Here is a 17585-nt window from a genome sequence, read left to right on the forward strand (position 1 = left end):
AAACAAGAAAAGTTTCCGATTTATAAATGTATATTCATATTTATTATGTGTAAATTGGAAAACTACAAATATTGATGTTATGGAAGATGTCGGTCATTATCTATTTTTTTCTAAGCTTAAGCAAGGATTTGTATAGTATACTATACAAATCCTTGGCTTAAGTTAAAATATCTTAAAATACTAGACAAATTTAAAGAACAATAGTGATGTCTTATTATCTGCATGCCATCAATGTAGACATACATAAAAAAAAACAGTCTACATAGTGTGCTGTACATAGTTTGTTGAAATACAATATAACAACAAAATTTTCTCTACAAAATTACACTTATACTCTAATATTATTAGAGGTGTTCCTGTCTATAGAAAGCTAATAAAAAGAAGAAATAGGAATCATCAGAACAGCATGAGCCGGACAAATCATCATGGCTAGGAAAAACTTCTATTCATTTTTTGACATCTTGATAAAAATACTTAAAGATTATTAAATTATAAATTTAAAGACATATTTTTTCATAGTTAAGATTGAAATATAACAAAATTTGGAAAATGAGATTTTTCTGATATGTTAAAATATTAAAGAGTAATAAATTGCGTACTGTATATAGATTGTTTGAATCTCAATTTAAATTTGAACCATATTTAGATTTCATTGTGATTTCTTTCGACTAAGTACACATAAATAAGAAATATAACTTAGAAGATAAATACCCTTTGATGTGAACGGCATAATATGAACACTTCATCATTTATACCATTTATACCAGAGACATATAATACATGCATATATGTCTCTGTTTATACCGTTTAAGATTTTGAGACGAAGTTGGGGCGAATGGATTTTTGGGCGAAAATTGACACGCTAGTTTTAAATGTGAGGGCCTAGAATTTATTAGTTCTCCATCTTCATAAAAATGGAATTTCAAAAAAAAGCCAAATAACGCACAGCAAAAATAAAAACCAGAAAAAATGTCATTTATAAAAGTTGAGTATTAGTTAGATGACATGACGAAATATTGTGGCGAATGTTTTTTGGGACGAAAACGACAAGCTGAAACTCTTCTTTAAGAAGGGTTGAAAAAGGTATAAAAAGCCGTAAAATATATTTTTCTGGTGTTGTTGTGTTGCTGTTTGAACAACTCTACATGACTTACGAAAGAAATATTGATTAGCTAGCAATAGGAAATGAATCCTCTAACGTAAATATTCTGCTTAAATTATATGAGTGGAACACGATTTTTGTATTTCACAAAATTGACCTTAACTAAACCTGGGAACAGTATATCTAACTCAATATAATATATATATGTTCCTGACTAAACTACATCCCCTATGATCATGCTATCCTTTTAGGATACTTTGTGTCCGAATCGGTTTTCTAACCGCCCACAGTATTCAAAAATATATTAGACAGCCACAGGCCATGTGTCCGAGTGGTTGATGATATTGCGCATTTCATGATCATGTTATTCAGCAATGTAAGATCAACAGAATTTGAACTTCTACTTCTACTGGATAATGGCCACAATCAACAAACTGAATATTTTGCCATGACTTTTGTGCGGAAATTGACTAATATGCATGTTGCGTATTGCATGTTGCGTGTTGCGCGTTGCATGTTGCATGTTGCGTGTTGCAATTTGCGTGTTGCATGTTGCAGAACATTACTGTTATTATAAGGACTAATAAAAACATGTTTCAAACGTAAGATGAGCACCCTTGTCAATGACAATTTTCATAATGTTTTGAAAAATCGATTCAAAAGCATTTACTTAACATAAATGACTTCAATTTTACGTCATGAAATATACTGTATTATTATGCCAGAAAAAATTCTTATCTTCAATACAAGAAGCTTAGATCTTTGCCTGTGACAGTAGTAATTTTACATCAGGAGACCTGTTTTGTGTGTTCCTTCTACAGCTACCAATTGAAATTAGATCAACATGATCAATTGGTATGACTTGGTTTCGTTACTATTACAGTTTGTTACTTCCACTTTTCATTATTTAGTTTGGATTATTGTATATGGGAAAGTTTAGAAAGTGAATGATTTCCAAAGGGCTCCCGCCATTAGATTCATATTTATGTAAAAACTTCTTCTAAGTCTTATAGAGGGATGCCTTAACTTCATTTAAAGGTTCAGTGGAAATCTGTCATCAGGTCTTAAAATTCTGTCTGTCAAATACTCCCCAATCATCTAATAAATTATATCATATACCTTCAAATGTAACTGTTGATGACCTGTGTTGATTAGTTTATTGCAAACTTCATATTACTTTAATTCCATAAAATTGCAAGATAAACTTTGTCCACAGTGCACTGCAGATGCGGTCTATTTACATACAAGAGACAGTTAATTTGATGCAAAACAGAACTGTATTTCAAGTAATCTTTAACATATAAATTGTGAAACAATTTTAACTTTTTTTAAAACATTCTGTCACTTTATGATAAAATTTGGAATTTCATAGATCATGACCAATACGATATACATATCAACGTGATCTTAATACTAATATTTGCGGAAACTAGGTCTATATCTAAAATTACACTTAGACTTACGATAACAGTTGAAGAAAAACAAGGGGTCATCTCAAAATACAAAAAAGTAACAATAGATAGACCTAGTAAAACCAAGTCAGGAATATGACAGCTTTTTTCCTGCATTATTTTAAACATTTTTTCCCCCCTTTTTTTTACAAAAATCAACAAGGATCTGGCGTTTTATAGATATGACTGTGCAAAAAAATGAATGGAAAGCAGATGCGACAATCTTTTTATACGACATAAAACTTATGCAGGACGAATAGACGACTTATATTGTTATAGGGCAACTAGTCGGTATAGTATTATCAAATAATCAGATCCAATGGCATTGAACCATTATAGCCCTATTCACTAACAAAAGTGAAGCGGATCAAGTCATGTAAATTCAATCTTTTGATATATCATTTACAAATATAAATTATCATGTGTTTGCAGAATGAATTGATCATTTTCGAGGATTTTTGCAATAACACATAAGCAGCAACTGATCTTTCACGACCCTTTTCACGATCATCAAATAGTGGTACCCGATCTTTCACGATCCAAAATATAAAATATTTACAAATATTCCCATTTTTGCAAAGCTTCTGATCAAAATAACTTTATGTATAAAAATAAGAAGATGTGGTATAATTGCCAGTGAGACAACTCTCCACCAGAGACCAAATTACATAGAAATTATAACTATAGGTCACGGTAAGAACCATTTTAAACAGTAATATGGAACGATTTTTTAAAGAGAAAAGTAGTTTATGCATTAAAAATATGAAAAACAAATCATTTTCGTTAACATTTTTATTTCTTTGAAATTTCGATGAGCAATCTGCCTTTTTGTAGATTTGTAAAAACAGTGTACTTTTAAACCTTAGTTTTTCTCTCAGGATACTAATCATAATGTTGGTCAATTTTAACAAACAGTTTTATTTTTCCAATATTTGTCATTATAATTCATTTAATTAAATTATTTACTGACGTTGCATGTGTCTTCTGGATAAGATTTCCTTCACGATCCTATACCAGATCTTTCACAATCCAATCGCAATTCTTGACCACCGTTACTTATTCTTTCACGATCATTTTTCTCTGTATACCGAATGACAGTCGTGTATTTGATATATATTATGAAGGAATGGAAATGTAGGAGAGGGGTGTCATTGAGACAACTACCCAACAACACAATGAAATCTCGAGCTTCAAAATTGTATACATGAGGGTGGGAACAATTTATGGTTCCTGCATTGTATTCCAGAATATTCATTTTAATCCTGTATTGTGCAAAGTTATTAATTTTAATATCATACCAGGCTAATAAATTCCCCCCCCCCCCCCCCGAAAATCAAATGGTTGTCCCCTCAGCCATGTTAGCATCCGAGTGCAAGATAAGTTAATCCTTGTATTGCAACATGCATTTTTTTCCAACTAGGAGGTTTTTTCATTGGGATGTTGAACCTCCCTGGTTACATGTATATATGGCACTTTTAGTTATCTTATTTTGAATACACGGATTCCAATGACTAGTGATCTTTTTAAATTTGTAATACTGCATCCGAAATAATCTTATTAGATTATTTCCATATTAGGAGCTTTCAGGATTGGTCCTGGACCCCACTGATTTAATATAAAAACAGTGAACAGCGTACTGACCATTAACAGCTAATAGGGGTCATTTTTTTTCATAAACCAGTTAACAATAATGTCAATTTTTAGAAAACAGATAACAGCTAATTAGTCAATAACAGTTATTACAACAAATATATTTTCAAAACAACAGTTACCAAAAAAGTTTTAAAAGGTCAAAACACCTTAACAGAAAATATCTTCCCCCCCCCCCCCCCCCCCCCCCCTCCCCAATTTACATGATTTCTTTATTCTGTACATCGTTCATTTCTGTAATCAGTATTGTATTACCTAATTCCTTAATTTTCCACTATTAATTATTCTTTATACTTTTTCACCCCATTATTATCTATTCTTTATTTTTTTTTGCTCATTTTTCTTTTCAATCTTTTATATCATTTGGCCATTATTCTGTAAACCCCATCCAGACCCTCATACAATCTACAATTAAGTAGTTTATATATTTTTTTAGTGATCTCGGTTTTTATCCTGCAAAGGACCATTTATCAACAGAAATAAAGATGAACACATATACATTGATATAGAACAAACGAAATCATAGCACATTATTTATAAAAAATCACTCTTCTTTTACTTGATAAAGTTTTACTTAATAAATATACTGAATGAAAATCGACTGCAACATGCAACACGCAACACTCAACATGCAAAATAGCAGTTCCCTTTTGTGCGCATACAGACCCCTCCCCCATAATGTTTGAATTTAGTTCAGCTTTGTCACAGAGGCTTTCACTGACGGTGATGATACAAACCCAGGAGGGAGAGTGTTCCAATCTCTGATGGTTTGTGGAAAGAAAAAATATTTCCGGTAATCACTTGATGATGCTGGAATTTGGAAGCTTCTGTCATGCATGTTTCTTGACAGTCGTTTGGGTGGCATCAGACAACCTTCCTTTGTCACTGCAACTTTTTCATTTCTAATTTTGAAGAGCATGGTGAGTCTTGCATCTTTTCGCCTTTGTTCCAGAGATCTCCATTCTACATGTAGGCGATTGAGCATCTTGCCTACACTTGAGTGATCATGGTGTTTGTTCATCAACTATCCTGCTGCTCCTCTCTGGACCATCTCTAGTCATCAATTTCTGTTTTATTGTATGGATCCCATACTGGACTGGCATTTTCTGTTATAGGTCTTACAAGTGTTTTATACACATTTTCCTTTACAAAAGTATGTCCAATGTTCAGGTTTCGTTTTAGGATCTGATTGTTCTATTGGCTTTGGTCATTCCATTTCAGTTCAGATGTGAATGTGCAGCCTAGGTATTTGGCGTTTTTTACAGGTTCTAGAGTGTGACCATGTAGCTGGTAGGATGTTGCAATGGTATTGTTTTTCTGACTGATGGTAAGTCCAAATATTGCACTTGTCTGGGTGGAAGGCCATTTTCCATTTGGTTTCCCATGCAGCTAGTTTATCTAGATTTTTGTAGGTCGTTCGAATCTTTGTCGTTTGATATTGTAAGGTATGCTATAACTTGTTTTTAGTCTTCAGAAAGAAAGGAATAGAAAAAAATAAATCAACAATATCAGAAATAAAAACATAAGAAAGACTCCTATTTTAACCCCCAGGTTGACTGAATATGCAATATACACAGGTATGGGGGTTCAAAAGGAACTAAATTGATATAAATGCAATCCTAGTGGCATACATATACATGTACATGTATGTCAAATTAATGCATGTTAAAACACATCATATAACAGAAATGATTAAAAAAGAATATAAAATCATATAGCAATTGTTTTGAGGTTAATGTTATTTACTTAAATCAGGCCTTTTAATAATACTAATTGTCCCTTTTGGATTGCTTCGCTTTTTGCTTATAGTAACTTTTTATAAGATACAAATGTACCATCAGAATGAGTTTTCCTCATCGGTGAAGGCCATGCTGTGATGTATACTGCATATACTTGTTCATTGTTCTTTGTTATAGGGGGAATAGTTGTCTCATAATCACATCTCCTTATTTTGATACTCTACAAGGAAAATAAAAATTTAAGAAAAGGCAAATAAATTACACAAATTTCCCTGCATTTTTATTCTTTCAAAAATGACAATTCAAAAAGATAATCTACATGTAGAAGAAAAGAGTGATTTGAAATCATGCATGCCGTACAGTGACCTATAGTTGCTAACCTTCTAAATCATTTGGTCTGTTGTGGAGAGTTGCCTCATTGGCAATCATACCACATCTTCTTATTTTTAGATCTATAATTTTATATTCAAATTAAATTTGGTTCTGTACATTCTCCAATTACAAAAAGATGACCACTAATTATATAAATTATAACAGAAACAACAGGGAAGGACTTCTTTGAAATAAGTATGCTGGTTCCCTAATTAAAAAAAAAATGAAAGAAAATAACTTAGCCTTGGTGCAAAAATATTACACCAAACCATTTATAGTTAAGAAATTTAAAATTGTTTAAAACAATTATTTGCTATAAATTCTAAGAATGTTAGTTATGAATGCTCATCATGTTCTTCCTACGTTAACTTTGAATTGATTGAGATTTTTGTGCCTCTGCTGATGAGACTGACTGACAAGGACGGTAAATAGTGCATCTCCCGTGCTATGAAACATTGATATCTTTGATGACTTTTTAGCGGTTCGTCTTCTTTATAAAAGAATTGTGCAGGTCCATCGTCTATTGTGAATTTCGCAATAAAATATATTGATTCAATTTTTTTTATCCCAACCCATCAGTACCTTTAACAGACATTCCAAGTGAAAATAATAAAATTGATTTAGATTAACTTCAAATAAACAATAACGTATCTGTGAATAAAATTTAGTTCAAAATCTTTTTATTTTTTAAATTACTTTTCTAACAAGAAAAATACTGAAGGTATAAATTTCTCTTTTTTATTTAACTGAAACTGTTGACTCTAGATATAAGAAAATTATCTTTTTGAAAGCATTAGCTTATAGCCCAAAAGAGGTATACATGTATGAAATGATCTCCATTTATCATTTTTAAATGAAATTTAATTTAAATTTCAACCATGCATTAAACCTTTTCGAGGTGTACAAATTTGTCTATACTCCCAGTAAATTTTGTGGCTTAAACAGTCAGGGGAATTAAGAAGCAAATTAGAAATTCTGTGATTTTATAGCTTTATCAAAATTTTAAACATAGATGTTTACGGTACATAGTTTCTAAATATTAGTAAAATTGAAAAAAAATTACCTTTTGCTTCTTTAAAGTAGCAGGGTTTATGCCTTTGATGCAATCATTCATCTGTAAATTCTAAATTTGTTGAAAAAAATGCTTTATATAATGATCTTATACTTTTGAAGGATTTGAGGATTCGTGGGTGTTGAAAATAGTGGGGGGTAATTGAAAAAATAATACTTAAAGAAGTGTTTTTTGGAAGTAAATAGAGGTATGATACTTAAACAAGTGATTTTCATGTCATTATCCCAGATTCAGTACAGGGAATTATCTGTCATCTATATAAATCAGATGTTGGTTATAATAATTTGTCCCAGGATCATTAATATTATATATTTAAAGCTACAATAAAAAAAAAATTACTTATTCTAGTGATTAATATGTACTACTTATATAGGTGATTATAAAAGAAAGAGTTAAGACTACTCTTACTTGCAACATTTTTGGACAAAATGTTACTTGAATAAATGATTTAAGAAATCACTCATTTAAGTAATTCCCCTGACTGGTAAACACAGCCATATTTTTCAATACCTTATGATGAAACATAACACTTGGAAGCACATTCTAAATCTTTACTGTCATACATGTATGTAAAAAAGAAACAAAGGCCAATAATTATGTGTACAAAATTTCAACTTTTGTCATTTGTATTGTAGCAAAATACCTCTTAATTAATAATAAGCGGGAAACCGAAATTTCTCTAAAAAATTACAATGGGAGATAATTTATAGCCCAGATTGAGCTGAAAGCTCTAACTGCAGTTAAAGGAAACCTGATTAAGGTCAACATGTGATCTTCAAGAATAGATAAGTGTTAAACCTTACTATACAGGTCCTGTCATTTGAGCTGTTAGGTGCCATTTTCAGTTTTGGTCTCCCACAGTGTTCCATAATTTCAAAAGGGAACTTGTCCATTATCTTTTCACATAATTTACTTCGTCAGCAAGTGTAAGCTATTTTTCCATGACACTCAACTTAATTTAATGACTAAAGGTTTGAAAAGTGCATACCTAGAAATAGGGGGTTGCCAAAAGTTACAATTTAATCCTTGGACCAAATTGCCGAATTCAAGACAGGTAGGTGAAATTTTGACAAGGTTACAAATTTGCTCCAAGATGGAAAAATCCATTATAATTGTATCACCCTTTGCTGTTTAAGCAATAAAATTTGTAACAAAATTTGCAATTATTTGTTGTTTTTTTCTTTTTTCAGAAATGTGAAAAATTTACAGAAGATCAATGAAAAAGAGCTAGAACTTGGTCTTGTGGGAAAGAAATCCTGGCATGATAAATATAAAGAAAGTGCTTGGATTTTTGTTGGTGGACTGCCATATGATTTGACTGAGGGAGATGTTATATGTGTATTCTCACAGTAAGTAATGGCTTGATCACGTTGGAAGACAAATGTGTATGTGCAAATATATGCAAAAATACCAGTAGAGTAATGCAGGCTCCTTGGAGCCTCTAGTTCATCTTTAATACTTCTTTAAATTACATATAATAAATGTAACATCAAGTATTTAAAAACTTTTCACATGAAGTTTTATACAATCCATGTAGCCTAAAATAATAGCATTAAGTCTCAGAGAAGTTTATCATTTGTTTCTGTTTTCATTCATTCAAATAAAATTTTTATGTTCTTCTTATTTTGACATATGAAATGGTGGAAAAAATTTACAATTTATAAAATTAATGTTTTTACTGTAGAAGATATAAATTTCTAATTTTTGCATTGAAATTTTGTATTGAAGGTATGGAGAAATTGTTAATATAAATATAGTAAGAGATAAAAAGACTGGAAAGATCAAAGGATATGGATTCCTGTGTTATGAAGATCAAAGAAGCACTGTCTTAGCAGTAGACAATTTAAATGGAACAAAGGTATGATTGCAACCACAGGTGAATCAATCATGACAAAAATTTATCTAACCCAGAAAAATCTTTGATTTTAAACAGAAGGGGTATTATAGGAAGTTGTAATTAACTACGGGTCACATGTTAATCCAACAACAGTACAATGAAATTACAAATGTATAAGCGAGGATTTATTTGATGTTTATGAATGATAAAATATGCGGAGTAAGGAACAAGAATACAATATATAAAGCTATAAAGGCTACCAACAATCTTCCGTCAACAGCAAAATTCTTTAAAGGATCAAAAGCTGTTGTTTAGTTTCATTTTATTAAAATATTAAGATATGGCTAGATTTTTGAGCATTCAACCCTCCCCTTTTTTAGCTCACCAGGCCCAAACGGCCCCATGTGAGCTTATGCCACCACTTGGCGTCCGTCGTCGGCGTAGTAAACTATTTCAAGAATCTTCTCCTCTGAAACTACTAGGCCAAATACCTTCAAACTTTAACTGAATGTTCCTTAGTGTATCTAGTTAATAAATTGTATCCGAAGTTTTGATTCATCAACAAACATGGCCGCCATTTTTCAGATGAATCGAACAACCCATTGTTGAGTTGCTGCCACTAAATTGGTAATTTTAAGGAAATGTTGCAGTTTTTTTGGTTATTATCTTGAATATTATTGAAGATAAAGATAAACTGTAAACAGCAAAAATGTTCAGCAAAGTAAGATCTACAAAAAAGTTATATAACTAAAATTGTCAATTGACCCCTTAAGGAGTTATTTCCCTTTAAAGACAATTTTACACAATTTGTTAAAGTGTATGCTAACATTCAAATATCTTCTCCTCTGAAACTACTGGGCCTAACACTTCTAAACTTTAACTGAATGTTCCTTAGGGTAACTGGTTTATAAATTGTATCCAAAGTTTTGATCCATCAACAATCATGGCCCAAATGGCTAAAAATAGAACATAGGGGACAAAAGCAGTTTTTGGCTTTTATCTCAAAAACTACAGCAGTTAGAGCAAAAGTGAAAGGAGTCAAAGTGATAAATGGGTCATCATCTATCTGTTATGAAATTTTCAGACAAGTTCGACAACCCATTGTTGGGGTACTGTTGGAAATAATTTATTTTTTAGCTCACCTGGCCCAAAGGGCCAAGTGAGCTTTTCTCATCACTTGGCCTCCATCGTCCGTCGTCGTCGTCGATTGTCGTCGTTAACTTTTACAAAAATCTTCTCCTCTGAAACTACTTGGCCAAATTAAACCAAACTTGGCCACAATCATCATTTGGGTATCTAGTAAAAAATGTGTCTGGTGACCCGTCCAACCAACCAAGATGGCCGCCATGGCTAAAAATAGAAGATAGGGGTAAAATGTAGATTTTTGCTTATATCTCTGAAACCAAAGCATTTAGAGCAAATCTGACATGGGGTAAAATTGTTTATCAGGTCAAGATCAATCTGCCCTGAAATTTTCAGATGAATCTGACAACCCGTTGTTGGGTTGCTGTCCCTGAATTGGTAATTTTAAGGAAATTTTGCAGTTTTTATACGACCGCAAAAAAATTTTTGTGGTCGTATATTGGTATGACGTTGGAGTCGTCGTCGTCTGGCGTCGTCCGAAGACACATTGGTTTTCGCACTCTAACTTTAGTTTAAGTGAATGGATCTCTATGAAATTTTACCACAAGGTTCAATACCACAAAAGGAAGGTTGGGATTGATTTTGGGGGTTATGGTACTAACAGTAAAGGAATTAGGGGCCAAAAAGGGGCCAAAAATAAGCATTTTTGTAACTTCCAGACATAACTTGTGTGTTAGTGTATGGATCTCTCTGACATTGTACCACAAGGTTCCATATCACAAAAGGAATGCTGGGATTGATTTTGGGGGTAATTGCCTCAAGATTTTAGGAATTAGGGGCAAAAAAAGGGGCAAAAAACAAGCATTTTTCTAGTTTCATGACAATAACTTGTGTGTAAGTGTATGGATCTTTCTGAAATTGTACTACAAGGTTCCATATCACAAAGGGAAAGCTGGAATTGAGTTTGGGGGTAATTGCCGAAACGTTTAGGAATTGGGGGCCAAAAAGGGGCCAAAAATAAGCACTTTTCTAGTTTCCAGACAATAACTTGTGTTCAAGTGTATGGATCTCTCTGAAATTGTACTGCAAGGTACCATACCACACAGGGAAGGCTGGGATTGATGATGGGGGTAATTGCCTCAATATTTTAGGAATTAGGGGCCAAAAAGGGGCAAAAAACAAGCATTTTTCTAGTTTCAGGACAATAACTTGTGTGTAAGTGTATGGATCTTTCTGAAATTGTACTACAAGGTTCCATATCACAAAGGGAAAGCTGGGTTTGAGTTTGGGGGTAATTGCCCTAAACGTTTAGGAATTTGGGGCCAAAAAGGGGCCAAAAAACACATTTTTCTAGTTTCCAGACAATAACTTGTGTTCAAGTGTATGGATCTCTCTGAAATTGTACTGCAAGGTACCATACCACAAAGGGAAGGCTGGGATTGAGTTTGGGGGTGATGAATCATAAGGGGGTTCAAAAAATTTGGGGGGGGGGGATTTTTTTTTTGTCCTTTTTTTTCTTTTTTTCCTTTTTTTTTCTTTTAAAATTTTCCATTTTAAGTTGGTTATTTCTGATTTATATTTAAAAGCAAATAATAATGATATGGTAGGAGATACACACCAAACAGGATGTGTAAATTATTATATAATAAGTATTGTGCAATAGCAAGAAATTTTCAATTGCACAGTATTGCACAATAGCAAGAAATCTTCAATTGCACAGTATTGCGCAATAGCAAGAAATCTTCAATTGCACAGTATTGCGCAATAGCAAGAAATATCCAATAGCACAATATTGCGCAATAGCAAGAAATTGTCAATTGTACAGTATTGCGCAATAGCAAGAAATATTTAATTGCACAGTATTGTGCAAAAGAAGATACTTCGTATAAATTGCTTATTTCTTGACCAATTTCAATGGGGTTTTATTCTTGAATTCTTGGGGTTCTTTAATATGCTGAATCTAACTGTGTATTTAGTTTTTGGATTTTGGGCCCCGTTTTTAAATTGGTCCACATTGAGGTCCAAAGGGTCCAAAATTAAACTTTGTTTGATTTCATCAAAAATTGAATTATTGGGGTTCTTTGATATGCCGAATCTAACCGTGTATTTAGATTCTTAATTTTTGGTTCCGTTTTCAAATTGGTCTACATTAAGGTCCAAAGGGTCCAAAATTAAACTTAGTTTGATTTTAACAAAAATTGAGTTCTTAGGGTTCTTTGATATGCTGAATCTAAACATGTATTTAGATTTTTGATTATGGGCCCAGTTTTCAAGTTGGTCCAAATCGGGGTCCAAAATTAAACTTTGTTTGATTTCAACAAAAATTGAATATATGGGGTTCTTTGATATGCTGAATCTAACCATGTATTTAGATTTTTGATTTTTGGGCCCCGTTATCAACTTTGTCCACATTGAGGTCAAAAGGGTCCAAAATTAAACTTTGTTTGATTTCATCAAAAATTAAATTCTTGGGGTTCTTTGATATGCTGAATCTAACCATGTATTTAGATTTTGGATATTGGACCATAATAGGTGAATGTCCAATTTAAAATTTTTAAGTTCTTAGACCGCATTCATTCTGTGTTAGAAACCTATGCTGTGTCAAATATTTAATCACAATCCAAATGCAAAGCTTATCAAGCTTGAATGTTGTGTCCATACTTGCCCCAACTGTTCAGGGTTCGACCTCTGTGGTCGTATCAAGCTGCGCCCTGCGGAGCATTTTATTGGTTATTATCTTCAATATTATTATAGATAGAGATAAACTGTAAACAGCAATAATGTTCAGCAAAGTAAGATCTACAATTAAGTCAACTTGACCAAAATGGTCAGTTGACCCCTTAAGGAGTTATTGCCCTTTATAGTCAATTTTTAACCATTTTTCGTAAATTTTTGTAATCTTTTACAAAAATCTTCTCTGATGAAACTACTAAGACAAATTTAACCATACTTGTCCACAATCATCATTAGGGTATCTAGTTTAAAAAATGTGTCCGATGACCCCGTTCGCGAACCAAGATGGCCGACATGGCTAAAAAATAGTACATAGGGTAAAATGCAGTTTTTGGCTCATATCTCTGAAACCAAAGCATTTAGAGCAAATCTGACACGTGGTAAATTTGTTTTTCAGGTCAAGATCTTTCTGCCCTGAAATTTTCAGACCAATCAGGCAACACGTTGTTGGGTTGCTGCCCCTGAATTGGTAATTTTAAGGAAATTTTGCCGTTTTTGGTTATTATCTTGAATATTATTATAGATAGAGATAAACTGTAAACAGCAATAATGTTCAGCAAAGTAAGATCTACAATTAAGTCAACTTGACCAAAATGGTCAGTTGACCCCTTAAGGAGTTATTGCCCTTTATAGTCAATTTTTTACAATTTTCATAAATTTTGTAAATTTTTGTAAATTTTTACAAAATATTTTCCACTGTAACTACTGGGCCAAGTTCATTATAGATAGAGATAATTGTAAGCAGCAAGAATGTTCAGTAAAGTAAGATCTACAAACACATCACCATCACCAAAACACAATTTTGTCATGAATCCATCTGTGTCCTTTGTTTAATATGCACATATACCAAGGTGAGCGACACAGGCTCTTTAGAGCCTCTAGTTATTAAATTTTACTGTTTTTGGTTATTTTCTTTAATATTATAATAGATAGAGAGAAAGTATAAATGGCAATATATGTTCAGCTAAGTAATATCTACAAATAAGTCAACATGATCAAAATAGTCAATTGACCCCTTGAGTAGTTATTGCCCTTAAAACCTTTTTTTTTTACATTTTTTGTGAAAGTCCAATTACTTTTTAAAAAATCTTCTTCTCTGAAACTACTTTGCCAAATACTTGATAACTTTAATTGAATGTTCCTTAGGGTATCTAGTTTATAGATTGTATTCTTGGATTTGATCCATTCAAAAACATGGTGGCAGTTTCTAAAAATAGAACATAGTGGTCAAATGAAGTTTTTGGCTTTCATCTCAAAAACTAAAGCAGTAAGAGCAAAACTGACATAAGTGAAAGTGTTAAACAGGTTTAGATCTACCTGTCAAGTAATCTTCAGACCAATAGGACAACTTATTGTTGTGTTACTGTCCAGAAATAGTTAATTTTTAGGAAATATTTTAGTTTTGGGTTATGTATTATCTTTAATATTATTATAGAAAGAGAGAAAGTGTAAATGACAAAATTGTTCAGCAAATAAGTCAAATGCCTGAAACTGAAATTACAGCAAGGTGAGCAATATCAAGCTCTCATGAGCCTCTTGTTGTCTTTCTTGGGGTATGTTGTTTTATTTAAGTGTTGTTCTAATATCATGCTAATTAATCGGAATAACAGTGGACTTCATTATGTCTGATTGTAAAGTTAAGGACCTCAAACTACTTTAGTAAAGATATGGATGAGATTTCATTGTAAAAATTTCGTCATCTGAATAAAATACAATACAGAAAATTATGAAAAAATGTCCTGTCAGTTGTTGAAAAAAAAATCAGACCTTTGTTCAATTTGCAAATGCTTGTTTCGTATTAGTGCTTTAGCATCCGAAGTAGCCTAGCTGCTTACATTATTATTACAATAAAATATTTTATAGGAAAGTCTAAGATTTTTTAAATTGTAAATTGTCATCAAATTAAATGGAATGTTACTGAATGAGAAAATAATTTTACAGGTGCTTGGAAGGACACTGCGTGTTGACCATGTGGAGAATTATAAACAGCCTAAGGAGTTTGGAGATGAAGATGATATTACAAAACAGATGAGATCAGAAGGATGTGCACCCCAATTACCTCAGTCTGACAATAGTGAGAAAGAGGAAGACAGTTTTGTCGTACCAATGAAAAAAGTTAAAAAAGGTATAGACAAGAATGTGTCCACAGGACAGCATGTCCCACTTTTCCATGTTCAGTGGACCTTGAAATCTGGGTTAAAACCCTTATTTAGCAGTTCTTCTCAAAATGCACATGAGTACTAAGTTTCCTTAGCCATATTTGGCACAATTTTTTAGAATTTTCAGTTTTTAATGCTCTACAATTTCGTATTTGATTTGGTCTTCCAACTGCTTTAATGCATGCCCCAATGATGAGTCTTATGTAGATGAAATGTGCGTCAGGTTTTCAAAGTTATTAGCCTGGTATCGTTGTCAAAATTTTTTAATCACAAACTACCTTAAACCAAAACTTTTACCTACCTTAAACCCAATACTTTTAATTATTAAATGTGAAGGACAGACAGAATGTACAGGTAAACCAGCTCGGTCAACCAGAATATAAGATATTGATTAGTCTTATTTTGAAACTTTTTTCTCAAGCCTCTATTGTTTGCACCTCAATAATATAAGTAAAATGTCAAAATTATATTTAAACTTATCATAACTTAAAACTGTTACATTAAAATGTCAACAAAACCACATAATGTATATCACTAGTATTGTGTGCATGTGTAGTGATGAAAAACTCAGTTAAAAACCGATATACAAGTTTTAAAATTTAGCTTTGGTAGATCCAAGTATGCATTTGATGAAAAAGAAAATAGAAAATGACAATGAATTGTTAATATGTATTCTGTATTTGTACTGATTCTTATTAAGGAAAGGTCAACATCTATTTTCGAAGAAAATCATATTTTTTTGGTTGATAATAGGGATGCATGAAATGCATGCATGTTCTACACTTCTAAGGATGGTGCTTTATTATTTCACAGAAACTGTATCCAACCTCAAATTAAAAAAATAATTGCCCTTGGTCTAACATTTTATTTTAACGGTGGGGATTGTAAAATAAGAATAAATAATGTTATGACTGGTTCAATTTTTATGCAGGGAACCCTTTTATTCATATTGTCCAATGGTCTTCAACAATAAACAGGTCTTCACATCATGTTCAAATAGGTCAAATCCACCTTAAAAACAATTGTTTTACTCCTTTGAAAATGTTGGCATACACACAAGTTTAAATCTGTAGTACCTAACTTGCTTTAATTTCAGAAAAGAAGTCAAAAAAGAAGAAAAAAGAAAAGAAAAAGAAACATAAAAAATCAGAATCTTCAAGTGACAGTGATAATGAAGAAGAACAAGTAAAAATTAAAAAAGAAAAAAATGATATAGATGATGAGAAATCCTATAACAAGGAACATAATAGAGGACCACAAAAACATTCTTCAGACAGAGATTCCAAAAAATCTAACAGAGATTTTGAGTCATATGAAAATAGGTATAACAATAGATATGAATCTAAAGACAGATACCACACAGACTTTCAAAATGGCTCAAACAGAAATAATCAAGGTAGATATTGTGAGAATGATAGTAATTACCATTACAAACAGTCATATAACAGGGGAGACAATTCTAGAGACTATAGAAGAGATAGGAGCAGATCTCCAAATAACAGATCATTTAATAAAGGAAGAGATAGAAGTAATTCACCACCAAGGAGACAAGAAAGGTCAAGAGATGCAAGTAATTCACCACCAAGGAGACGAGAAAGGTTAAGAGACGCAAGTAATTCACCACCAAGGAGACAAGAAAGGTTAAGAGACGCAAGTAATTCACCACCAAGGAGACGAGAAAGGTTAAGAAAAATAAGTAATTCACCACCAAGGAGACGGGGCAGGTCAAGAGACAGAAGTAGTTCGCCATCAAGGAGACGAGAAAGGTCAAGAGACAGAAGTAATTCACCACCAAGGAGACAGGAGAGGTCAAGAGACATAAGTAATTCACCACCAAGGAGAAGAGAACGGTCAAGAGATAGATAATTGTAGATTTAATAAAAGAAATATTTGGAGTATTTCATTATTAATTAATCAAATAATATCTGTCATATCTTAGTTCTACACAAAACAGCCCATCTTGCCAACTGTCTATGACATCAACTTTTACTGAAAATTTGTCAGGTTGCATCCTTCCATTCACCAATCTCGATAACTTTTGCAATTTTATCATTTCTGTATAAACTACTGTTTCTTAACAATACTTGTTTGAAAAAAAAGGAAATGGAAGGACCTTAATAAAAAGTCCTTATTTTATTCCATTTTGATGAAAACATGGGCGTAGTAGCAGTTCTAAATTTTCATTCAGTAAATTTAAAACTTGTTTTTTCTTTAAAATAGAAAAATAAAATCTTACACACTTTACTGGGATGATAATGCGAAGTCCCTTTATAAAGATTTGGCCCTCTAATGACTCAATTTGATGATAAGGCATGATCAATTCAATATACTTACTATCAATTTTAGATGAAACACAAACCTGAAACCATGCTTTATCAGTAGAGACA

General features: G+C 32.3%; 1 protein-coding gene across 6 annotated transcripts; it reads left to right on the plus strand.

Annotated features, from left to right (window-relative positions):
• Nucleotides 1–1075: 1075 nt before the first annotated feature.
• Nucleotides 1076–17096, plus strand: LOC127738032 (RNA-binding motif protein, X-linked 2-like). Of its 6 annotated transcripts, XM_052249094.1 has the most exons (7): nucleotides 1076–1199; nucleotides 8577–8735; nucleotides 9115–9244; nucleotides 14981–15164; nucleotides 16295–16796; nucleotides 16881–16964; nucleotides 17007–17096. In XM_052249094.1, the coding sequence occupies exons 1-7, from the start codon at nucleotides 1186–1188 to the stop codon at nucleotides 17062–17064; spliced, it is 1131 nt and encodes a 376-aa protein (XP_052105054.1). In that variant the 5' UTR covers nucleotides 1076–1185; the 3' UTR covers nucleotides 17065–17096. The 6 variants fall into 6 exon arrangements, with proteins under 6 accessions (XP_052105054.1, XP_052105049.1, XP_052105050.1 ...); XM_052249089.1 differs by having other exon boundaries at nucleotides 16295–16964; XM_052249090.1 differs by having other exon boundaries at nucleotides 16839–17096.
• Nucleotides 17097–17585: the final 489 nt, after the last annotated feature.

Source organism: Mytilus californianus, unplaced genomic scaffold (assembly GCF_021869535.1).
Source record: "Mytilus californianus isolate M0D057914Y unplaced genomic scaffold, xbMytCali1.0.p SCAF_4, whole genome shotgun sequence".
Classification (NCBI taxonomy): Eukaryota; Metazoa; Mollusca; class Bivalvia; order Mytilida; family Mytilidae; genus Mytilus; species Mytilus californianus.